Below are 27,086 nucleotides of genomic sequence, written 5' to 3'. Positions count from 1 at the left end.
CATGAGGTTCAACAAGGCCAAGTACAAGGTCCTGCACCCGGGTTGGGGCAAGCCCCAGTATCAATCCAGGCTGGGGCATGAAGGGATTGAGAGCAGCCCTGCCGAGAAGGACTTGGGGGTACTGGTGGATGACAAGCTGGACATGAGCCAGCAATGTGCGCTCACAGCCCAGAAGGCCAATCATATCCTGGGCTGCATCCAAAGAAGCGTGGCCAGCAGGTCGAGGGAGGTGATTCTGCCCCTCTCCTCTGCTCTGGTGAGACCCCACCTGCAGTACTGTGTCCAGCTCTGGAGCCCTCAGCAGAAGAAAGACATGGACCTGTTGGAGCGGGTCCAGAAGAGGGCCACAAAAATGATCAGGGGGATGGAACACCTCTCCTCTGAAGAAAGGCTGAGAGAGTTGGGGTTGTTCAGCCTGGAGAAGAGAAGGCTTCGGGGAGACCTTACTGCAGCCTTTCAGTACTGAAAGGGGGCTTATAAGAAAGATGGTGGCAAACTTTTTAGCAGGGCCTGTTGCAACAGGACAAGGGGTAACGGTTTTAAACTAAAGGGGGGTAGATTCAGACTAGATACAAGGAAGAAATTTTTTATGCTGAGGGTGGTGAAACGCTGGAAGAGGTTGCCCAGAGAGGTGGTGGATGCCCCATCCCTGGAAACATTCAGGGTCAGGTTGGACAGGGCTCTAAGCAACCTGATCTAGTTGAAGATATCCCTGCCCACGGCAGGGGGGTTGGACTAGATGACCTTTAGAGGTCCCTTCCAACCCAAACTGTTCTATGATTCTATGATATAAAATTGTATCCTAAGCAGAAGATGACAAAAACATAGATGGCATTCTTATTCAAAGAATTTGAATAATGAATTTTGAACATGAGATCACAAAGGAGTACTTAAGAATTGCAATCTGCACAGAAAAAGACTAAACTGTATTTATCATTAAATTTATAGAAGAAATATTCTATTAATGACTAAATGACAATAAAATCCATAATTAACATTTGACATAGCATTAAACATACCGTATAAAATAATCATTTCTTATCAGCAAAAGATGTTGGAGAATAGAAAGAAAATATCCTTCAGCGCTAGTGTCCTTAACTGTATTCCACACCATGTTGTACACATCATTTACTTCAGTGAAAGTGTTAAGGAGAGTAATAGCAAGGAAAAAAATATTTCAGTCAAATATTGGCTGATAACTTTTTTAAACAGCAATTATACCAGGAAAATGTCCATTATACACTTAATTTTGTTCATGTTTCTCCTGCTGATATCAAAAGGATATTCTAGTTCAGATCTAATATCTTCTAAACGATGAGAGAATTCTATCATGTCTTCTTCCTTATGCTCATTGAACACTTTCAGCTGAATATCTAGTGCTTCATTCTTTATACATTTCAATTGCTGCAATGAAGAAACAGTAGAAAGGCTTGCAAAATTAGCGTTTCCATATGTAAATAAACCTTATCTTTTTAATAACTTCAATAAGTCTGTGTTATTTTTAAGTTTAAAATTACAAGAACACGAGTTAAATATTCAAAAGGTAAACGTGGCCTCAGCTTGGCTTAACAGGTGGCTGCACAACAGTCTGTCACATGTTCTAAATCAAAGTCCTAAAATGTTTAAGAATCAGCATGAAGTTCAGAGAGCACACTGCACCTTTTCATTCTTATTTTAAGACTGATTCTCATATCTAACTGCTCATGCCCAGACTTAATAAAATGTCTTTGAGAATAATTTATTAGAACGTGTTCTCCCATTCCTCCTCTCAAGCTCAAATAGTCCAATAATTTAAATAGTAATGCAAAGAGAAACTAGAAGACGCTTACTGGCAATATCTCTTTCAATCCACTGCGCATAAATTCATTTCTGATGTGAAGCCTAAAATCCAAGTCATCAGGAGATGTAACAAGAGCATTGATGAGCTGCATGCAAGCTACCTATAATAGAGGAAATATTAAACTATTTTATTTCTTAGATTTCAACATGCATCACAGTCAAAAAGACATAATGAACTACTAATCAGACATTACATCATGTCTAATTATCAATCTACTGTAATCTTATAATTAAGATACTTAAATTTCTTATTAGCCACATAAGCTATAAATACCAAACACTAGTTCAGAAATTTCCATAAAAATGAAATATTTTCTCATTCCATTGAATTGTCATTTTATACAAATAGCAAGTTCCTTTAGTAAATGAACTTTAGCAGATAGTAGATACCTTGATAAGCATAATTCTCAACATATAAAAATACATGTAAATATACATTTATCTATACATATATAGAGAGAGTTAGTGACATAATAGAAATGGTAAAGGCTAAATTCTGTGTGAACAGTGGAAAACTTAATTAGAAGACAAAATGCTGATTAAACTAAATTGAGCCTGAAGAACAGAATGGGCTTTTTTCCCTTCTTTTTAAAAATCTTCCCTCTTCAAAACATACTGAGTGTCACAGAATATTTCATGGGAACCAGTACTTCAGCTCAAAAGCAAGCATCAGGTCGACTACAGTTGACCTGATGCAATGCCTGTATCAGTCTGTCGTTAACTAGTGAGTAGTCTCTCTTCTGAAGAATCAAGAGAATCATCTTGAAGACCCATAGCCAGGAGCAGCAGGAATTCACTGTCCAGATTCACGAGCCTTTAGAACAATGGCAACTAATTATTAATCAGAATTAAGGATGACAACAGCCATTATTTCCTTTTTTTACCCTCTTCATTGTTTGCACATCTTGCTTCAATGCACAGGAAATATGTTATTCATGTATTTCCAGCATTTTAAGGAGTTTTTAAAAGCACAAGTCAATTAGAATATGTCTTCTAGCCTAATCTACTATGTAAACAAGTAAAGCAATCTGGTTCAAATACTTTCTCTGTTGTAGAGCCTTTTATCACCTAGAAAATGATGATGTACTATGCCATGGTCAGGCAAAAGGTGATACAGGGAACATACTGTATCAGTCATCTTCAAAGTACGTATAATTCCAAGTACTGAATTTACATATGGTGACCAGAAGAACTGGGTGGCCGAGCTACTTTGATATAGACTGTAAGAAATAACATCACCCATTAGGTTTCCAAGAGGAACATCCTAAGATTCAACGATAACACAGACTACAACCGTGATCCTACGTTTATCCTACCGCAAGGAATGTAAGTATGAAAGTAGTTTTATATATTATTTTAGCTGAACTGTTATGGGGGTGCATGGCAGTCAGCATAATTTAGGCCTACTTGACAGCAATGTTTGCAGTTGTAGATGAACTTTAATTAACACTATAGGAGAAGGGAATAGCTTAGTTATGAGAACAGAGATGTAACAAGTGTAAACAACCTGTTAATCAACGTGAGACCTGTGACTTTGTTGAGAAAATCAAGTCAAGCAGACTGTGAGCTCCAGCACGTTGTTAGGGACCAAGTGTTAGAATGACCCAATTAAGCATCAGGCATTCTCCACCCAATCCCATAAACGATGGTATTTGGAGTCACTTGGAGAGAGAACCCCAAGGGCCCCACAACTCTAAGTCAGGAGTTGGGACCATCTCTCCAACTTCCGGAGATGCCTGAGAGGACAAGGATGCTCAAGGGAGGATGCCATGGCATGGCGTGGTTGGAACCACTGTACTAACCCATCCGACACCTCTCCTGAAGAAAAGCTGCCATGACAGCATCTTTTCTTATATTACTCCGTCATACAACATACCTTGCATCAACAATAACTTTAAAACAGTAATAGGAGGAGGGAACAAGCTTTGCTCCTTCTTCTTACTTGAACGAAGAGCTGAAATTAAGTTCTATTCCCTCAGAACTTCTATGAAACTCAGTACATGCAAATACCTAAGTCTGCATAATAATAAAAAACTATTGCTTTTATTTTATTTACATCAATAGGACAAAGCACACTAAATTCAATTATTTAAGTCAACTGAATAAAAATGTTAAGATAGACTTCTGTAACTTACTGCAGTCTTAGACAATAACTAATCAAGTTATGACATCTAAAGAAAAAACACCACCAGTGGGGGGGAAATTAAAAAAAAAAAATCAAAACTTCAGCTGATCGAATATGAAGCTGTATTAAAGCAGAACAAAAAAAATTAAAAAAAAGTTTGAGGGACAACTTGCAAAAAGCATCTATGATTAACACATCTTTTTCCTCAAAGATAACAAAACAAGACAACCAGAGAATCTGTAGGGTCAGTAAAAGATCACAGTGAAAAGGAGTACCCAAAGAAAACAAAGGCCACAGCAACACTTCATCAAATGTTCTACTGGTGTGCGAAAGGAGTTCCCAAAGCATAACAGAGACACAAACAGGTTCAGGGGTTGGCAGAAGAACTTACAAAACAAAGCCAACAATGAGACGTCACAAAATAGTATTCACCCAAAAGTTCTGAAGAAAATTTAAGACAAAGTAACTTTACTTGCTATTGCATTTAAGTTCTTACTGAAAAGCACATTGACATCCAAGAAAAGGAAGATGGCAGAAATTATATTGATATTTACAAGGAGGATCGGGACAAGATTTTCAGAAAGATCTGGACAACTACAGACTGGTAAGCTTGACTTTGCTACAGTGCAAACATATTGAAAGTATAATAGAGAACAAAATTAATGAGTAACATGAAAAAAATACAACATGAATAAATGAACAGTACAAATAAATGCAACATGGCTGTATAAAGCAAAATCCTGTTTCACAAACCCATGAAAGTTGTTGAAAGGCTCAAGGAGCAGGCAACAATGCTCTGATTGGCCTAAGTCTGGACTTCAAAAAATAAAAATTTTGTAAAATTTCAAAACCGTTTAAAAAAATTTAGAAAACAATATGTTAAGTAGCCAAATTCCAAAACACTATAGAAGACTATTAAAGTTGATGTTTAGAAGTTTGGGGTTTTTAAAAAAAGCTTTTAGGGCTGAAACATTATTTGGCTGTATTAAGGTTTGTTGAAGTAATGTTTCCTTGCTGCTTTTTTTTTTCCTTGCTGTAAGTCCATCTTTTTATTTTATGCTAGCAAAGCGTGTAACAAAAAAATTAATAAAAATATTAATAAAAAATAAACCACATATAAGGCTAGAAACTGCAAGGCAATGAAAGCCTGTTCACGTCCTTTCTCCATATTCTTTACAGTGAAATCAATTACACCATCACCTAATGAGTAACAATAAAAAACCTACACATATTAAAGAGGAATATACCTATGGTGTGTTTTCTTTCAGAAAGGTACTAGCACTGCATTACTAGCAGTCAATTTTAAAAGAACTCAGTTAAATAGGAATATAGGTAACAGGACCACAACCTTAACCATTCTGTCTTAAATAAAATATGTTCCCTTGAGAAAGATCTTTCAGATTTGGGGCTTCTTTAAAGTTATAAATAAGAAACAACCCTCAGTTATTCTTCTCTGAACAACCCACTTGGAAAGCTTCTAAATTGATAACAATTTGGGGCTTTAACTGTCACGGTGGATTCTTCATCTTTGTAGTGCCCATCAGAACTATTCTTATGACACTTCTCCTCCCTGAAAACTGTTATCCCTCTAATTTTATGCAATACGATTCTGTACATATGTCTACAGTATTTTAGAAACCTAAAGGAAAATATGACTTAATTAACTTATCATTTGTTTTCTTCAAATAAATCCAAACAAATCCTCTGTATTACTCCTGAAGCCTGTTTCTGTGCATGTACTGTTTCTAAGAGTTATTGTAATACTTGTTTGTTTGTTACTGCCGAAGCATCACTCTACACTAGGTAACAAAAAGTGGTGCTAACCCCCAAAAAGGAAACTATGAATACCAGAAGATAAATAAAAAGAAAATCCTTCGATTTACCTACATCCAAACCCCATACAATAATAATATTTAAAAACCACCTCAGGTGCCCAGTCCACTTTTCAAAAGTGGACTGAGTAAAACCCTCCAGTAATTGTCTTAACAGCACCCAACAGAGAAGAAATTAGGACTCTCCTGTTGCACAACCAAGTATTTTTTGACACTGAAAAAGCTCTTCATACTCAATATTTGTCTGTTATGTCCTTTAAAATCTCGTTCAGAACACGTGGCCTTGTAGCCCAGTTATTTTTGCTAGTAACAGGCTACAGGCTTTGTATTAAGCTAACACCACATGCTTCCAGACTTGTCAGGCTTTATCGAGACTTGGCTTGCCTGCCTGGAGCTCTGTTTTGGTTTATTTAGCTGCAACAGGATTTCTCTAGTAACAGAATGACTACCACCCCACTAGCTTTAGATTTTGCTTAGCCTTGCACAAGCTTGTGGCACAAAGTTTACTGTTACATACATTTCTATAACTAGCAGATAGCAATACGACCCTAAATAAAATGCAGCATATAAAAGTAGAAGCATGGGATGTGAGCAGAGATGTGTTAGCAATACTGAGAGTAATTTGATTAGACCATTAAGACTTCATTTAGACTAACAATTTCTTGGCTTTGAATATAAGGTGTATTCCTTAGGCCCACAAATTGCACAAGTTGCAGTGTCACAACGTGGTGGAGAATCTGATCAGCCTCATCTGTAATTTGGATGCAACAAATGGTAGAAAATGCAGGCAACCAAAACAGTTAAAATTTAGTGCAACAATACCTTAACAGAATATATTCTCTTATTATCTAAGTATGGGCTGTATTTTTTATTCTTAAACCTTTTTGTATTTGTTTTGGTATAGGTCCACTTTACCAAACCATCCACTTTATCAGTATTTGTATTTTTCTTCAGCAGCCGTGACAAAAATTTTTACTTCCCCTAATTTTGAGCTTATTTAGTTGAAACCTGTTATACCATCACTAATTTATCCCTCTGGAGTACCGAGTCTTTCATTCAATTGCATTTTCTTGATTCAATTAGCTCTGCCATTCAAAACCAGTAATTCAGTGCATTGACAGATGCCACTCAACACCTGTACTCCTGTTAACATCAGTGAGGCATTTCAATGATTGTAGACTTCATTGGACACCACTATCATACAGTCAGTAATAAAGTACAGTACTGCAAGGTTACATTTACATTTGCAGTAAAGTCAAACTCCATGTTGTTTGATTACATCAGAATTTTAACCTTTGTCATTGTTATCAGCAGTTTAAAACACAGTATATTTTCATGCAAAACTTTATGTAAATGGACTGCTAAGCAAGGAATCAGCATTTATCACACTTGATTTAAACTATCAATGAAGAGGCAATCAGAGACTGAACAAAGTATGCTACTGTGAAAATCCTGATCAAGAGCAAACTACAGTTTTATCTTTGAGATAGCAATGCAATTTAAATTAAAGGACGTCTACAGGTGTAATTGCTGCCAAAAAAAAAAAGGTATTTTCTTTTAATTTGCCAAATCAACAAGGTAGATACGCACATGTGCTATTCAAATAGAACAGAGACAAGACACGACAATGAAAAGCAAGAAACACATCAGTAAAAAGTACTGTTATTCTAGTACTTTAGTCAAATTTGATCAAGTGGGAATTTGATTGCAGTTCATAACCAGAGTATATTTTAGCTTTCCTGGAATAAACAAGACAAAGATCTACTGAATTATATTAGCAAACTATTTCTACAGGAATACAAAGACAAAGTAATAGTGAAAGTTCCAAACAGAAGTCTACAAAAAGCAGAATGAGAAAAGGTTACACAAGAGGAAGCAAACACAAATCTAAGCAAGGCATTGCTTAGACTTCTACCTTTGAGTAATTTGCTTCATGAAAACTTAAAAAAAAAATTAAAAAATTTTAAAAAGACTAATGATAAAGACAACAGCAAGAACCTGTTACTAGATCACATTTAAAACATGCTCCAAATGAAACTATAATTCAATACCTAGCAGTTAGCATATAATATTTAAATCACACATGATTGCAATAATTTGAAATTCATTCATTCACTTCGAAGTAGATTGCAGCAAGATAGATCTGTTTAGCAAACTTAAAATTTAATTTTCCTTACAGATTTTAATTAATTAGTGTTAAATCCTATCAAGAAGAGAAACAAGCTTGTGAACACTTTAGTAACACTGTAGTCTGGAAAGTTAGGTTTTGGGGGAATATGCCAAAACCAAGAGAAAGAGAAAAACACCCCTCGGAAGCTTGATGAACAGCATCCAAGTGGCTTATTAAAAGGCAGTTTTAACCAATAATCCAGGGAAGATTCAAGAGCAAAGCAACTTTTTGCTATCCTAAACTTTGCAGTTGGAAAAACAATATATTAATATTACCCTATGTTTGACAGTAAGTCAATTAAAAAAACATAGCAAGCTTAGTTCATTTAGTGTCTGCGTAAGGCACAGGGATAAACTCAAACAGAATTCTCAAGAGTTTTCCAAGACAACACTGTTCAAGCTTCAGAAACCTGTATTTAGATGCCTATATGTAGACAGATATCTATATGTAGCTACATGCATAGCTAAACTCCCATTCTTGTTAATCAGTAGCCTACTAGATTCTTCTTTAAAGCTCTTCTTTAAGATTCTAGATTCTAAAAGATCTTCTTTATGACACACATGGAGTGACCAGGGCACTCTAGGATCCATTGTCTTTACTGACTAGGGACCCAATTCATCAGCTTAAACATGAACACATAGTATACAGAGCACCATTACACATAGTATACAGAGCACCATTACAGCTGCTTCAGTGTGTCCCATCCGGTTTACAAATGCCAATCCAGAAGGGTAAGAATCTCCTAAAGGAACCACGTCATATCTACAAAGGCATCTGAAATGACATTTGAAGTTCACACATGGGCAACTAAATTGCACCTTGGATTTCCATTGGTTACATGAGAGTTTAGACTAGCTCAAATGCTTGATGGGTTGGCTTACTTGCAGACTAAATCCTATTCAGAGTCTTACATTGCTAAAGAGAAAGATCTGCCACTTAGGAAGCTCATTTGTTCCCAGTCTACAAAGTTTCAAATAAGTCTGGTATTCTACCTCCATCTGTGTCTATTTGTTTAGGAAGAAAGTCTCAACCACAAAAATGTCTCAGAAAAACAAGAAGTCTGTCTTTTTTTTTTTAAATTACAAAGATAGAGGTATGTGGCTTTTGTTTAAAAATACCAGATTATGACTTTCTCAACTTAAAGTAGTGCTAAATCTGTTTAACAACATGCTTAAAAAATTCTGAACATTCAAATACAGATTGGTATTTAGAATTATTAAATTACCAGAAAGCACTGCTGACGTCAGATCTAACAATAGTCTAACAATGAGTTTGTTCCCTGCTTCTAGAGTGTGGCTACTAATGAAAGAAATGCAGTAGAAATAACAGATATGGTAATTTCTTCCACAAAAAGACTCTCCGGTCTCTAATGCTGCTAATAAAGAGTCAGACCAAAGAGAAAACAGAGTCCAAACAGTTGAAACAACTTCTTAAGGGAGAAAGGAAGCTACAGATAAGTAATTCTTTTCAAGTGCTTGTCTCTACGTGCATTCATACTACACACAATTCCAAGGAGTATCCGCCCATAATTATTTGCCTTCAATGTTCCTAAATAAGCAAAAAATGAAGAACAACTATCCCAAATGTAACATCATTCCTTGACAATTCTCAAAGTACGTAACACTTAAGTAAAATGCCTGTGATGCTCCAGTTGATATCTCTATAAATGTCAACTCTTGGAACACAGAACAATCAGTCACTGCTTGCACTCCAGATGAGTGGGCCCTAACTGCATTGTTTTACACTCAATTACCTTGGATAAGATTCTGTAGACAGACTGACAGCCTTCTGAATTTTCAGCCATGGACACAAGGTGGGAAAGCTGTGTCCATATCAAAAAAGATGCCTCATCTTCAATAAATGAAGAGGTACTTCTGCTGAGGTAGTATGAGGTTTCATCAAGATAGGTAAATTAGCTTCCTAGGAAGGCAGAAGTCATTGTGAGCAAAACATTCTGGGCAAATGGTCTATATCTAAAACGAATTCATGAAGAGTTGTAGATTCTGTAGGTGGAGATATTTTGTCAGTCTGCCCTTGAGAAGATGCCTGAAGAAGTGAAATTATTTTAGGCTCTAACAGCAAAAGGCATATGGTAATACACAGCTCTCTGGTGTACCTTCTAAAATTTTGTTGTGGTGCTGAGGACTGCAATTTCTAAGTACTCTTTCCTGAAAGGCACCTCTAACGCAAACAGTAATTACATCTTGAGAGTATCCTGCTGTTTACAACAGGCATGCAGTGAAGGCATGTAGAGGCACTTTCCTTTCTTCAGGGAAAAGCCAAAAGCAAATCTTTCACTTCACCTGGCAGTCTGGTTAGATGGTCCCTTCCCTTCTTCATCTCTAAAGAACTGCAGCTAAGTATAGTCCACCATGTTAGTCTTCAGAGGGCTTTCGGGTCTGCGAGTATATTCCATCTGGAATGCTTTTAAGGCCCTGCTGCCATATGGTTGGAAATCTACAATACTTGACTGCATGTTTATCTAAGGGATGGGCATATACTGATGGTTGCACACACATTATTTTTGGTAGGGAAGAACTTTGCATGGGTGATGATACAGTTCACCTGGAATGTCAAAATTTTGAATGCTTTCCTCCATGAGGAACTAGACCAATCAGATCAGATATATTCTGCTAAGTGAGAAGTTACAGCTTGAAATTCTAATCCCCTGTGATTCTAACCAGTGATGTCTATCAAGTTACAGGATGCATTTTCTGAGGATTCCACAGTCTGTACTTCAAACTTGCATCTTCCCCAGTTGACGACGAGACAGAATATACCTGGTCCTTTTCTGGTGGAAAATGTCAGGTACATCTCAGTAGCTCTGAGCAGCTTTTTCCTTGCATAGACAAGACAATCAATACTAATTATGGGGTAAGTATCATCTTACGTCGTATCTTGCCCATTTCAATAAGAGGAACCGCAGTAAGATTTTCTACTTCACTTTTCTCACTCTTACTGCAAGTATGCATTTGTAGAAAAGTCTGTAAAGAAGATGCATATTTAGTTAAATTCTGCTTGCCAGTATTAAACTGACTGTAAATTCGGCTTTGGTACAGACACTATATTGATGTTCGTCAATTATTTACCCTTGCTAAAGACAAAAAATTCTTAGTAATGACTTTGAGATGTACCAGCCACATGCATGTACATTCACATCGATCTTAAATAAATATTATCAGTCTCTACATTTAGATAAGGTGAGCTTTGCTCTGATTCATCCTATTACATACGCAATTATGAAAAGGACCTCATTAGCACAGAACAACCAAGAATCACCAAGTGATTCAGCTAACCAAAATATCACAGACTGTACCATCTCACATTCTCATATTACTAGATGAAAAAGAAAGATGAAATGGTATTCCCTGACAACTAAAAATACTGAGAGGGTAATGCTACTGATGAATAGGTAAGACCTTTTACTTTGTCACAAAAACACTTCTCCTAGGACAGGCATAAAGCACCTGCAGGTTTCCACAAGGATGATCTGTGCTCATTTTTCAGGAACTTAACTGGAAAAGGAAGAATTGCACCTTTGCTTCAACTTTGCACCTCTTCTTGGTTCAACTGGAAAATTAGAAGGTGCTGGCATCTGCAACTAGAACTGCACAGAAGAACAACAGCACTCTTCCATTAGTTAAACTGCCTGCTTGAGGAACAGTGATGAAAGATGATGATTAGAGAGTAGAAGCATTCATTTGATTCGACAAGAAGAATGAGAAGAACTGGGCAACACACAATTATTTGTTGTTGTCATCATTGTCTTAAATACATAAAAATGGGTTGTGTCAGAAGAGCTGTATTTCCTGCCTCCGTGAATTCAACAACCAAAGTATTAGACTTTTTCAGTTGTCGTCATAAATATACAAGGAACCAGATTGCCTCACATGCATTTTCTTGAGCACAGGCTTAAGGTGTTAAACTACATTTACTTTAACCAGAAGCTCAATATTACTCCTGGTTGTACTTATATTCTCAAACTACGATCACCGATCTTGTCTTAAACCAAAAACATTTAAGTATGCTTTCCATAATTTTGGATTTTATGAAAGATAAAAGGGATAATATCCTTTGCTTTCAACAAATGCAAAAAAAGGAGATACATGGAGCTTTCACTAAAATACAAAAAACATCATACTGAGGCTTTTTATATATTCAGCCTTCAAGTAACAGAAATGTTAGTCAATTCAGAATTGAAAAGGTCAGTTGTTAGTGTCAAATTGAACTGCCACAAAGCAAGCCTACATACATCAAGCAGATAATCAAGGCAAGTATGCCAAGTAACTGACAACTGTAAACTTTTGTCTCATTAAAACACTGTCAAAATAACCACCAGGTCAATGTCATTGTTATAAAAGTTTACAACCGATTCACATGAGGAACCTTGATTTTTCTGGTCTTAAAAAAAAAAAGAAATCTAGCAACCATTTGTGGAGTCTGAAAAAGAAAAAATGCCTTTTAGCGACAAGAACATGTTCAAATGGAATTTAACTCAAAAAAAAGAAAACTTTCATTAAAGTTTCCATGTCTACATAAGATACAGCAAACGAAACAGCAAAATGTTACCTATTTTCAGGAACTTTACAGTAGCACTCTCAGTAAAGCCAAATTAATATATTTAGCTTAAATATTGCAATTGTAACATTTAGAGTAAATTCTCAGTTTTAAAAATGTTCCTATCTTCTATATCAGAGAATAACAAAATACTAAATGGAGGTATAGCACAATCATGAGAAGGCATAACTACTAAAAAAGTACTTGTTTAATACCTGAAGAGTAGTCCTAGAAAAATAAAAGTTGTTACTGCACAGTTAACAACTCAGCTGAAGTCTTCTGCACCGATTTGGTTCTCTCATCAGTGGTATCTCACTAATGCAGTTGAGCATCACTGTAAATAGTGAGTATGAAAGCGCTTACGTTTATAAGAAAGATCTAACTGGTAAGAAATAATCAACTATGACCTGTTTTTCCGTGCATATCAACTGTCTCAACTGCCATTAATATTGGTATCTACCTATTTCTTAAAGGGGCTGTAAGGGACGAGGCCCAAGTGACTGTGCTGTGAGCACAGACAATGCCCCAAAAGAAAGCTCCAGAAGCCAGCCACGGGGAGGGGCCCAGTGACACTCCCCTTGACTGACTAATGTCCTAACCACTCCTGAAACTGGGGTGAGAGAATATTCTAGAAACCTTGGACTGGAGCCAATAAATAGGGGCACACACGAACCTCCTCGGGGTGCTCTCCACACCGACACCCCCTGTTGGCAGGTCTGACAGTGGATCCAGGATTGGTGATCTCTCTCTCTCTTGCTTCCCAGCTCTCCCCCCCGCCCCCTTCTCGTTCTTTGCCCTTGATGCTGCTAAGTAACACAAGGCCTACCTCAACTTCTCATAAAGCCGCTTAGCTTATGTGACATATTAATACACAGAGGGTTGATGCTTATAGAGTGTTCGTTCCATTAAAGTTGATGTTCATGTATGGACCTTGAGTGTTACCTCACCTTAATCCACACCAAGGGGATTTGCGGACCTTAGTCACTCTCCCCTTCTCGTAGGTAGGATGTGACAGGGGCCACTTACCAACAACTGTTCACAAGGGATTATAATTTCTGAAGCCTATTCCCAAATAGTGATCCAAAAGAGCTACTATCTGTTCACCTTCAGTTTAATCTGCAAGACATATTTATAGATTTAGAGAGGCCCTTATAAATTTATTTGATTTTTAAAAAAGGGGGAAATAGGTGAAATGCCCATTTGGCTACCCATCGTGGGTAAAGAGAGAAGTACATAGGATTAATTTAATTTACCTGCTGCTTCAAATAAAGTAAGAGGCTGCTTTTAAGGCAGTTTTCATGTGCTTTTTGAACTGTACAGAAAAAGGGAGTTATAGATAGCTTTCTTCCCTTATTAAATCTACACACATGCAAATATATGCAACTCCTGAAAATTCAGGATCACATTTGGAAGCCTGACACTCAAATTGTTGTTAATTTCAGGACTCTGAATACCTATAACCTAGTAAAGAATAGTCAGACAAGTACTGCTCTTAATACTATTAAAATTTAGACATCTCATTTAAGTGCTGTGATGGACCTGGAAGTTCTCAAACCCTTATATGCTCTATAGAGAATACAGGCTCTTAAATTCTCTTAAGTTAGATACAATATCCTGAAATTAGAAAATATAATTTCCATGATCTAAAGCATTTCTCCCTACCGAATCGAACTTGAGACTCATCTTTTACCATTTTTTAATATTCACAAAGAATTACAATTATGAACTGTGTTCAGTTCAACTAAGTTACACGAAAATCAATATAAGTTAATATTTACACTGTTAGACCAATGACTTATCATGATCATTCAAATGCACTATAATATTTTGTGTCTTTCTGTGGTAAACTCTACATCCAACTGAAGCAAGTTGAAAATTGAAAATAAAGGTGAAAGATTTCTTCCCTCAGACTGTCTGGGTGCAATTTTATGAAACCATAAAGTGGGCATGAGGGACAGATTTCCTGCTGATTTAAACATTAATTATAAAAAGCAGTTGCCTAAAAACTTGCTTTCTTACTATTATTAATCTTTAAGTTTCAGGAAATAGCGACAGAAGTGAGATAATCTTTTTGCATCTGAATATAGGACTCATGCTTTATTTTAAAAGGCGGTATAAATTTAACTCTCAAAGTCTGTAAGATTCAGGTGAATAGAAACCAGCAAAATAACCTGCAACAGCCCAGTGTTTCTCAACACTGAATCTTCCCATGATGCATTTTAAAAGATAACATTATAAACAACATTTCAAAATTTGACCCTTATTTGAAACCATATCCCTCCTCCTTTTTATTGTAATGCCTTGTTCAATATAGAAAAATAAGTAATTTTATTTTCACTTGTTGCAGAAGTTTGTGAAAAATATTTGCTTACTTGCAGCTGAACTGAGTTATCCTGAAGACCTTCTACAATAGGAGAGAATCTATCAACATTCCTTTCCTCTGCTGCTGCTGTTACAGCTTCCAAAATTTTTTCAAGGCTATAAGAAAAGCAAAGCATTTCACTCGAGAGATATTTAACCTTGCTGTTCATTTGTTATCTGAAGACCCACGTTGCCAAAGTATTCACCTGCCTCCATTTCTTGCATACAAATTTAGGAGGTTTAAGCATTGCTTGTTTCCTTTGGAGACTTTTGTAGCCAAAGAATGACTTACCGGATTATAACGGTTAAGGTGCCTTAAAAGTAATGCTAAAAAATTTTAAGCAAAAGAATGGCTGCATAGCTACTTCCATCTAACCAGTACCTCCACATGTCAAAAAGAAAACTCTTATTGATATGACCATAATAAAAATCACAGACAAAGGTATTCTGAAAACTGACAATATAGTACAGATATTACTTTCAAACCTACGTTGAAAATTTTAGCATTTCATTCAGGTATAACTATAATTTTGGATATCGTAAAATTACCATACTATTTCTGGCTAAACACAGTACTTACATGTTTTCCTCTCCAACAATGCACATTGCAGAAAGGAGTTTAACTATATCCGTCATCATGTTAGTTTGCTTGGGATCAATTGCTTTGATCAGCAACAAAAGGCTTCTCTCTTCTCCCAAAATTCTTTCCAATCCATACTAAACAACAGAAAAACAGTTGTAAGGAGAGTTGGAGGGAATCCAAATGACTATCGAATATCTAGTAAAAGACAGCGACAGTTCCCTCAAGTAAGTATTTCAAATTACATTTAAGTCTGTCAAATACTTAATTAAAAAAATTAAATGAGAGAAAAGTCCAAAATGGGTCGCTTATTCTGTAATAAGGGCATACATCAGCATCAAAAGTTTACACTATTCTCCCGAGTATATTTCCGCAGAGAGGAAGTGGCAGCAGAAAGAACTTCAAAGCACACCTGACCAACACAACACTTCTCCAAATTGCACAGGCTTATACCCGCTGATCATATACATTATCTGATTGAACTGCAGTAATTGAGATTTCCAGATTAAAATAAATCCCATACCTTATTATTCATGAAGGCTCTCAAACACTGTATAACCTTATGCTGACTCCTCTTCACAACTTTGTCCTGGCTGAATAAATAAAAAATTTAGCGTAATTAAATGCTGTTTACATATTAAGAAAAGCTGGCAATTTTATATGAAGTCATCCTTACTTTTTCATCTCAACCAATCTTTCCAAAACATCCAACAGCAGCCCCAGACCTTCTCGGCCAAAGTTTTCAACCCAGCTAGGGAGAAAGAAAAAAAGATGTTAAAAAAATTGACATTTCAAAGAATAATTACAATGAATGAAAATTGTCAGCATAAATAAAAGCAGTATAACTGGATCATTTTAAAACCCAAAATCGACTCTTTACTCAATAGAAGATCAAGAAGCATTCCATTCACTCACTGACGTAATTAGATAACCTTAAATTATGAAAGATTAAAAGAATTACAGTAGCCATTAAATTCAGTGATTTTAATTTTTAAATTAACAATTATACATTCCTTGGCACAGAACTGTAATTAAAAAACCCTTGCAAAGGAAGGGAAGAAAAACAACAGTTTCTACTACACACTGTTCTAGGGTCTCCTGGAAAGGTCAGAATCTAACCGTAAATGGCACAGAAGGAAGGAAAAGCCTAAAGGAATTGCAGGCGTGGCTGCCTGAGATATTAATCCATACAAATATCTCCAAGTGAACACAACAAAAATTTGAAATTTCAGCTATTGCCAAAGCTGTCTTTTGGTAAGGTTAAAACTGGGCATGTTGTTTCTACATGAGAGAGCTGCTTCACAGTCCTGTTTACTATTGCTCAAAACCCCTTGATATCAAATACAAGTAACTGCATGACTGACAGCAGTACTGCAGCCATCCCTTTGATAGTAGCTGTTGGTCTTGCTGAAACTATGATGTTTGATCAATTACCTAACCCTAAAGTTCATGGACAACACTGTCATTCATAGTCATATAACAGAAGGAGTATTTTGCTCTTTAGACTTCATTGTCTGTGTAAGGCACAGATATTTTAAACTTCTAACTTCTAACAAAATCCCACTGGAGGAAGGAGAAGTTGGCTGCAGAGGCAACAAAAATACATATGCAAGCAGAGAGACTGTAGAGACTATTTACTCAGGAAATTCCTTTTATAAAGGGTGAAGTTATAATATTCAATTATGGAATGAATTCACAAGTACCCGAATACTCTTCTCTTTCCATAAGAGGCAGGAATATTTCCTGACACCTTTAGTCAACTTTCCATGCTACTGCCATAAGACAAGTCCTTGGATCTCTTATTATTGTCTTTGGCCAACAAGACAAAATTACTTCATAATGGGCATCTCTTCCATACTTTTTCCACTTTTAAATTAGCGTATTACTTGTATCTATTAACTGATGACAAAACCATCTCTATTTAGAACAGATACAGTTAGCATGATGAAGATGTAATACTTTTCACCATCATCATCAAAACATGGATTCTGTTGTGGGTGTAGTACCAATAGTTTCTGTGCATTCTTTAAATTACCACTTAAAAAAATCTTAGGCTGAGGAAATCCCTTGTCATGTATTAACAAAATAAGTCTTTTACATAAAAAGGAAGCATCCATTTTACAACATCAGAAGTTCAACATCAAGACATTGATAGAATTAGTAAAAAAATTATAACGTTCACTTTACTTGCATTATAGTCTCTCCATTGTTTTCTTTGTTTTGTCTACTTACACACCATTGCACACATTAGGTAAAATTTATTTATCACCACTTTTGAATAGTAACCAGACTATTTAGATACTCCTATAATGGTGGGACCTTACTAGTGACAAATAATAAGCTGTTCTGTTGGAAATAACACAAGGGAGATGCAATAGCTCTTTTGAAATACATAGTACTTCTAATCCCATCATAGGATGGGATTAAACAGTTCTTCATATCTGCTAAGACACAGAACTGTAATGGACTTAAAATTATAGGAAGAGAGAACCAGATCAGATGTTTTTATATGTTTTTCCTCTAAAAGTAAGTATACATGAAAATAGATTTTCTCCTTCCTGGATGGGTGCTTCGTTCTGAAACAGATTAGGCAAATAACTGTCAATTATTTTTGGTATAACTGGCCATATTTGACCTAAAGATGATCCTACTAGACATTTTTTAGCACATTTTGCATTAGACAGAATTGTGTGCAGCCACTTTGTCATACATCCAGCAGCTGAGGACGCTGAGAATGATCAAGTGCCTAAAATACTGTTGCATTATTACAGTCCTTTCCTCTGCTTCCACAAAGAACAAAGATTACTTATACCATCCAGAGCAAACACTCAGCTTTTTGTCAGTCTGACAAAATACCAAGCTACCAGTGCCCTTCTTTTCAATTTATTAAAAATGTCCTCTTAATGAAAAGAGCTAAATCTGCTGCAATTATTACACAAAAGAAGAAGAAATAGTTGTAGATAACTAGTTATCTGTAATACTATGTACAGCTAGATCACTGAACCACTTTTGATGAATTGTGTTGGCAGCTATGAGGTAAAAACACCTCATTTATTTACCTGAAGAATAGTGCCCAAGATCAGTGGATACATTTTCCTGTTGAGGCTTTCTTTTTATACTGATGGAAAATAAATACTACTTTTTGCACTAAACCATAGATTTTAATACATTTTTCTAAGTACCAAGATCAAACTACTCAATATCACTTGATTCAGATTTTCTCTGTGAACTAAAAATACATTTTACAAAAACAACTAATTGAAAACAATATTGTAGAACCAGTTCTTGCATTAGAAACTGAAAATGTCAACAAGATTAAAAAGTTTATTAAAGCGTAGTAATTGGAAAAACAGCAAAAAACCCTACATTATATATTGTCAAAAAGATGACAGCCCACAAATGTGAAGAACGTCAGGCTAGATCCAATCTAAATTTAATTCTCATCCTGTTAAAAAAGCATGAATTTATTCTTAGGTATTATATACACACAAAATAAAATCTTAAGGTTTCATCAGTTATTTCTCATTGTCCATATCATATGAAGCAGGAGTTAAAAATAATCATGGATTTACAGCAGCTAGACTGGAGTTCAGTATTTATGTGTCAAAGCAAGTTCTTACTCAAAGATCTGGCTGCTGATAGGAAAATCAAGGTCATCAATATTTGCATCCAATTAATATCAACTGTTGTTACTCATTAGAAAGAAGGGGATGTGGTTTAAAAATGTTTACTCCACAAATTTTTAGTATGAAGAACAGTGTGCCGCTGTTACATTTTTGCTATTTTTGTATATAAGCCCTACAGAAGAACTTAGTTTTTTCCTAAGGCTGTTTAAAAATGCTCTGTTTAAGCCTAATGAGGTCTATCTTAACAGTCATCTTCAGCACCACTCAGTACATCAGAACCTGTTTCAGAACCTGTATGTTTTATTGGTTGTGATCCTTCTTTTGATTTGTAGACTAAAATGGACAAGCAGTAGATTTTTTTTTTTGTATGAAACTGCTGCCTACTTAAATACCTCTTCTCTGGTGTTTTTACAAGCCACAGTCAGTCTCCTTCCAATTCAAACCTCTCAAATTCAGACCTATTCTTAGGCCATACATCCATTAACTTAACAATGAGTTTCACTCCAATCCAAGCATTATAGTTCTTTTACATTGTCTCTTACATTCTGCTTAATGTTTCAAATTGAAGTTAAATTTTAATAAATTACGGTCAAGTTAGGACTTAGATTCAACTGTCAAATTTTCTGCCTACCACAGTTTATATTTGACTGAACAAAGTGAAAGCCAGTGTTGCAATCTAGAACTATTTGTACCAAAAACTTAAAGAAACTAATCTCTCAAAAGTATCAATGCAATACTTTGATATCAACAATGCATCATACCCTTCTAGCATGCTTTGAAGGATTGACATAAAATACGCTAAGCTTTTGAAAATGAAAACATTCATTTTTCCATTTCTCCATGCACAAAAGCACTTGCTCTTTTCCCTGTACTCATAACATATACCTACAGATTTCTAATCCATTCTTTACTTAAAGTGAAACATTTGTGGAAAACCTACTCAGTCCAAAACTTCATAATATTTAGTTGCTGTAAAACTTCTAAGTTTCTGTACTTTGTTCTTCCAGGTAATGTTGATCACCAGACTTTTGGTATTGATCAGATGCTCTATTACAACATCATAGTCCAATTCAACTTGCATTCTCTATCAAATGTGTCAAGTATAGACCAACACTGTTCTCTCATAGCTGGCCTTCACATTCCTTACTCTGATACCATTTCTCCATCTTCCTCACCCCTTCATGTCCTATCACATTGTACTGTGCTGTCAAGCAGAACTACCACCTCACCAAGATCATGGGGTTTGCTTTGGTTTTGGTTTTTGGGGGAGGGCGATTAACTTTTCTCTTCCTGTGTGGGAAAGGGGCAAAGGGGATCACATACAAAAAGACGAAACTATACAGTCATATCAAGAACAGAGAGGAGAGATTGCTCTACACTTGTCACACATTTCATACATTTTGTATTTCTATTTCCATATGCATACTAACAAGCAACGTTTTCTTTGTTAAATCAACGTAAGTGTAAATAAAAAAAAATCTCTGGAGTTGTGGGTTGGTTTTTTTTGTTTGTTTTGTTTTTTTTAAATAAAGAAGGGGAAGCAATACTATATCAAAAAGTAGCTTCACATTCATGGAGAAAGTATATCTTCTGTAAAACCCTCTGTCAGAAGAGCTCAGGTTAATGTAAAGCATGTTTCTTCCCATGTGAATCATTACATATTCTAAATAAGACAATCCAATTCAAAAACAAATTAATAGAAGGAAAGAAGCAAACACCCATACAGAAGGCCCACATCAACAACCCTGCCAAGCCAGATGCAGAAAGAAGAAAGTTGTCTAATCCTTTTTAATCACGTCCCATCATAAGCATCCCCAACATTTCATTTGCATTATTTTGAACTAAACTCAAAACCGTTTCCCAAAATCATGTGTTCAACCATTGGCTTAAATAGGAACTCTAAAACAAAAGGTTGTAAATAGAGTAGGATAGAAAAAAATATTATTTAATAAAATAAAGCCAGCACACACAAATAAAGCTGCATGGATCAAATCAAAATTAAATGTAAAGATTGGTATCAGTGTTAGAGTTATGATTACTGAAGAGTTAGCCTTTTTAAAAAAAAGCATAGGTAAACTAATGTTGTGCTCTCTTCTGTATAGATAAACCCCACAGATGCAGCAAAAATTACTAGTAGGCAGCAAGGAAGAAAGCCTAAAGCACACTGGACAGGAGGAGGAGCACACAATTAAAAACATATGTTTTCTGGCTAACAAACTTACACCAAGGTGTCTAACACCCATTATTGATCATCCTGACAAAGTGTTAAAAGATTAAAGAGTTAAGAGACTATTTCAAAAATAAAAATAATAAAAAAACCTTTTGACTATTTAGCACTAGAAAACAAAGCAAACTGCTCTGCACTACGCTTGGTTTACATTCTCTTAGCACTACCTTGTACAGATCAGTGAAATCTACTGAAAAATAGATCTACTGAAGATACATAATCAATGAAAAACAAGAAAAAAGGTACAATCATTCACTAATGCATATACATTCATTAACTGGAAAACCTTGGAACATGCACGTCTACCAATCCATTAATTTTAATCCATTAAGAAACACAAATATGATTAAACTTTGCAATATGTGTTAATGATGTTACCTGACAGGATTACTAGTCAAGGACACACGGAGAGATTCTAAGCAAGTGACTAGTCTTTCATCTGTTGACCCAGATTTTAATTCCTGAATAAACTCTTGGGGTGAAATCTTCCGACTGTTCTTGAGACTTCCCTGAAATACAGAAAATAAAAGAAAGAATGTACTTTGCACATATAGAACTTAAATAGATTATTAATGGCTAACCTTCATTTCTGTTCCTTGAAAAAACAGGGGGGAAAAAAGATAATTTTTTTTTGTTGTCCATCTACTATATATGGACTGTTTGTTGTCCATCTACTATATATGCTAAACGCTGACTAAATTTTTGTCAATTTATGAACAAATTTATAATCAGTAGTCAAAAGCAGCAGGCATCAAATGCAGAAATATATCATGCACACTCGGTGAAATACAATTTTTATAATGAATGGATTCTGTTTATGCATTGCAAATATCTTAATTTTCAATACTGCACAGAAGAAAAAAAAAAAAACAATTCTGAGGTGCTCTGAAGAGATCACAGGGCATGTGTCCAGAAGGGTGACTGCAGTCATATGAGAATACAGCGGGAAGAACCAGCGCACCAGAAGAGTACTCAGGATGTTATTGCAGTAACTTGAGTTCTTGCAGATAACGTTGTAAAATGCTTTTCCCTTAAAGGTCCTTCAGATGAGGATTATATGAGACTGGAATTATAAAAACAGACTAGCTTTGGCTCTAAGGGCTAAAGCAAAAGAATTTCAAAAATTAAAAATAAAAAATAAAAATAAAAAAGACTTCTTTAGAAACACTGAAGCTCTAAAGATAAATCCCAGCTCCTCATTTGTTGTATTTGCCATCTGTAAGAATGCAGTGCAACATAAATATGACTATTGATGCAATAACATAAGGACACTTACTCAACCTTCGGGTTTGGATTTTGCCTTGCTTTTTGGGTTTTGCTCTTTTTGGCGGGTGGGGAGGCAAATGGGGACATGGAGAACAGGGAGACCGAAAGGAAAATACAATGGCAAGTTAATGCAGCACTGGAAAAGTAGTTTTGTGCAAACAAAATATTTTCTGTTCCAAGCAATATAGGTTGAAAGACACTGACTTTGACTTATCGTTGTATCTGTGGTGTCAAATGTTGCTTAAAATAAATTCAAGATATTGACGACTCTTCTGAAGGATATATAGTATCCATTGTTTTAAACAAAGCAATGGTTATACTAAACTAATGAAGCTCTACCATTTGCAATCAAAACGGCAAATCTCAGAGGCACTGACCCTATTTTTAAGAGTATCCTCCTGCCCCCTCTTTTTTTTTTTTAAGTAGCAGCAAAGACAAATTCATAGACAGTGGAAAATAAGTCTACTCCACCTAATACCCATTTATGACATGAAAAAGGATAGATATATTTTCTACAGAACATATCTAAATTCCAAAAGAGAGGCATACAATGGGGTATACAACCTATATTTGACTTACTCCATTGGAAAGACTCCTTTTTTTGAGAGCAAAAGCACAACTATTCTGTCATGTAGCACTAAAGAGAGTTACTAAATAATACTCGATTATCTAGTGGCTTGCAGTGCAATAATAACTTGAAATTATCCACTGTAAATGGTGAAGCAGTCTCATTATGTTATTATACAGAGTTTCATACAGAAGATGTTTTCTCACTTTGGTAGGTCCTCCAGAAGTGTTGAAAAATATACTTTTCTCCTCCCAAAGCAGAAGATAATGAAATAGTTTCTAGCAGAGAGGTGAAGTTAAAAACTGGGTAGAGTGGTTGAAAGACCAGACTGCTGTGCTGCCATTCAGAGGGACCTCAAAAGACAGGAGAAATGGGCAGAGGAATTTCAGGGAGTTCCACAACAGGAAATGCTAAATCCTGAACCTGGGGAGGAATAAACCCATTCACCAACACGTGTTGGGGCCAACCAGCTGCAAAGTAGGTTTGTAGGAAAAAAATGGGGGTCCTGGTGGATGACAAGTTGACCATAGGGAAGTGTATCACCAGCTGGTCAAGGGAGGTGATCCTTCCCCTCAGCTCAGCGGTGGTGACACACACCTGCAGTAGTGTTCAGTTCTGGGCTCCCCAGGCCAAGAGAGACATGGACATACCGGAGAGGGTCCAGAAAGGACTGTGGACACAATTAAAGGAGCATCTGTTGTACAAGGAGAGGCTGATAGAACTAGGATTGCTTAGCCCCGAGAAGAGAAGGCTCAGAGGAACCCTATCAGACAAGACGATCTTCCAGCCTCAACCATTCTATTCTATGACTCTCTGATAAGGGAACACTGGGGGGCTATTGGGGGCTATACTACCTCTCTGCTTCAACTATATTTCCTCAGACTTGAGAAACGGATGTTCCAGATGCCAAAAAACAGACTACTGCCAGGAACCACCCTGAAAATATAGCATCTCATGCTATGTTTTGGTACACCACACGTAGTACATGGAATGTCATTCCAAACGTGCCTCTGAATTGATGGAAATCCCTATTTGCTTAAATATGAGAGTCACTTCCAATAACTATGTTCCACCAAAAAGTAGATGAGATGGCCAGGAAGGGATGAGGGTTGAGAGGGAGCCTCAGAATTAGAGATCTAGGAAACCCAGAGGAAAAAAAAAAAAAAAAAAAAATCTGTAACAATAAAATGTTCCCACAGACAAAGAGAAACTCAGTGTTTTCAGTTTTCTTTTGTGTTCTGTGTTTAGTTCATAGCTACATAATACTCAAGTCAGAAAGGCCCTACAGCAAGGGAAATTTAATCTCTTCAGGTATTATCTGTGTCCAAGAGTTAACAATATGCATTGGTAATACCAGGAACAGAACACCATCTCCTCAAAAAACATCTAGTTGGCAAACTTATTCCATAAACAATTTACAGTCCTCACCAAGATGGTGTAATTGCTTGCACTTCCATAAGGCAAGAAAGCTCAGGTCCCCTACAGCTTTGACACAGCCATATCTAAAGAGGAATGAAAAAACAACTAGAGAGAATCTTTAAGCCAAATGCTGAAGATCCTAAACAAAACAAAAAAGCATTCATATCATTAAGAACTAAATATCAGACTTGATAAAACGTGAAAGGTAAACGCTACTACACCATGAGTTGCCCAAAACACTACAAATTCACTGGCTAAGGGGAACTGGTGACAAGACTTTCTGTCTGGTTATTCAAGAGCTTATATACTGAACACATCCATCCTGTTACAACAATCCCCAAACATTTTAAGACTACACCCCTGAGGCACAATAAGGGGAATTGAGTTATGGCTGTGATATAAGGAGGAAATTGTTACAACTGTGGTGTAAGAGGGAATCAGGGCTGTGCCTGTATGCATATGCAGTGTACACAGTTCCCTGTGCAATCCTGAATCTTCCCAGCTGGTCACTGCATAGATGATATCACGGACTGACTACAGAGAAGATGACAAAACTCCTAGCAGCCTTCATGACAAAGTATTTAACTAAATGTTACAGGAGCTCTCCAGTTGGAAATTTCAAAAAGTCCCAGAAATTCTCCTGTCAGCTCCTGCTGTGCATAGACTAGTTGATAAGCACTACTTGTATGCCTAAGCATATGGATTAATATCCTGGGTGGAGAAACTGTCATTTCCAGTGACTTCCCCCAGCAGTTCCTGCTGTAAAATTGACCAAGCTGGATATAACTAAATTACTTATAATATTCAGTAAAATTGCTTTCTTATGATGCAGCAACAATCGTATAGGACAGTCACATGGACAGGACATATAGTTAAGATGGTTAGAAGATATTTTGGAAGTAATTTAATATAATCAATAGCAATGTGTGCAGTGGAAAGGTCACATGGGACAAGAGCCCAGCCAGACTATAAGAATTCAGTAGAACGACATTTCGGAGAGTCTCATTTGACCCATCTGAAGACAGTGTCACAAGCAATGGAGAGTCACAACATCCAGACAGTAACCAGCCATCCCGTTTCAGATTCAGTTCCCCACCTGAACATTACCCTATGCAAAAGATGCCAATAAACTGTGAACGTCTGTACAACATACTCACAGTACCAAGTACCACTTATTCATAGTTACACCAAGGTTCTGCAACATAATAAGAATATGATACATCTGCCAGTGCTTAAATAAAATGAGCGCTGCATTTGGTACCAATTGTGAAACTGATTATATTAGCTATATTTCTGCATGGGAAAAGCTGCTTAAGTTCAAAATGCTCGAGTTAACTGAGAAACAGGAAATATCTTGAGGCATCAGTGCCTCTAGAAATTTAATTGCTCAACTGAAGAACAACTGGTCTGTGAGCAGATGCAGTATGAAGTCAGCATTAATTAATTCAGTTAAAACATTACAAGGGAGTAAGCTGCACAACAAAAACATAATCTTGTGAAGAAAACTCACTTTAAAAACCCAGTTTGTGTGTGTTCAACATACAGAACAGTAAAACTTATGGTAGAGTAACATTGTAGCAATGCTGCTTTTATTTCTACTTGAGCATTAACTCCATAACATGGAAATTGATTTTTAAAACTTTTCTGGGCTGGAATATCTTTGTATGCGTTTATATAGCACTTAAAAATGTGATGCTGTTTCTAACCTCAAATAATCATAAGACATACAAACAGCCACAAAAACACAGAAAATACATTGGACATAACAATCTCTAACAACAAACAGAACCACACTGCTTTTGGTAGATGAGAATTCACACTCACATAATAACCTTTAAATACAACTGTTGTTCCCTTCTCCAACTGTTTCCTGATAAATAAGACATGACACCACAGCAGACAGAAATTTCATTCAAGATTTCCAAGCCATGATGGTTTTAAAAAAATATGCAATATACATCTCTAAGATAATGTTTTTGAGGGAACAAGTAAAGCTTCATCTAAACACTATACATTGCAAGAAAACAAGAAAGTACTAGCAGAATACTGAAGTACTTGAGCAGAATTCTTCCAAGCATACAATTTTTGCTATCATTCAAATTTGAAATGAATGAGTACTGGACAATGCATGCCTGTAGAACTCTGGTTACTTTTAAGTAACTTTGAGTCCTGAAGTGATGGATTCATTCTGAACATCTCGTGCATACACCGAGGTAGGTCACAGTATTCTATACATAAGCACCTGAGCATAGCCCCACCAAACCCAGCATAATTTCTAGATGCTTCAGTAAGAGAGATGTGCTTTGTGAATATCGGAAAGGAGTTCTGCATTTCTAAGAAACAGAAACCCTGATACTGAGGTCAATGATGAAGCTTTGACTATAGTGTAGTCCACTTAGATCACCAGAGGCTGCTTCATTTTCAGGGATTCATTAAAGGCACAGCCTCTGTTCTTCATTTTAATAGTTTTTATAATGATTAACTGCTTTAAACAAAACCTGCTCAATACTCTGCAT

The 27,086-nt window shown here is 36.2% G+C and overlaps 1 protein-coding gene across 1 annotated transcript in view; it reads right to left on the bottom strand.

The window, feature by feature from the left end:
* DIAPH3 (diaphanous related formin 3) overlaps positions 1 to 27,086 on the bottom strand; it is a 258,898-nt gene that overhangs the window by 197,400 nt on the left and 34,412 nt on the right. The window contains exons 5-12 of the mRNA XM_076363140.1: positions 21,696 to 21,826; positions 16,141 to 16,215; positions 15,988 to 16,057; positions 15,465 to 15,601; positions 14,896 to 15,001; positions 1,830 to 1,940; positions 1,286 to 1,404; positions 1,020 to 1,136 (exon numbers count right to left, since the gene is read on the bottom strand). Coding sequence (XP_076219255.1) covers positions 1,020 to 1,136; positions 1,286 to 1,404; positions 1,830 to 1,940; positions 14,896 to 15,001; positions 15,465 to 15,601; positions 15,988 to 16,057; positions 16,141 to 16,215; positions 21,696 to 21,826 — 866 coding nt within the window. The remainder of the gene's footprint in view (positions 1 to 1,019; positions 1,137 to 1,285; positions 1,405 to 1,829; positions 1,941 to 14,895; positions 15,002 to 15,464; positions 15,602 to 15,987; positions 16,058 to 16,140; positions 16,216 to 21,695; positions 21,827 to 27,086) is intronic.

The sequence above is a fragment of the Aptenodytes patagonicus genome, chromosome 1 (genome assembly GCF_965638725.1).
Source record: "Aptenodytes patagonicus chromosome 1, bAptPat1.pri.cur, whole genome shotgun sequence".
Lineage (NCBI taxonomy): Eukaryota > Metazoa > Chordata > Aves > Sphenisciformes > Spheniscidae > Aptenodytes > Aptenodytes patagonicus.
Note: the sequence above shows the minus strand (reverse complement) of the source record. Positions and strands in the feature narration are given on the sequence as shown.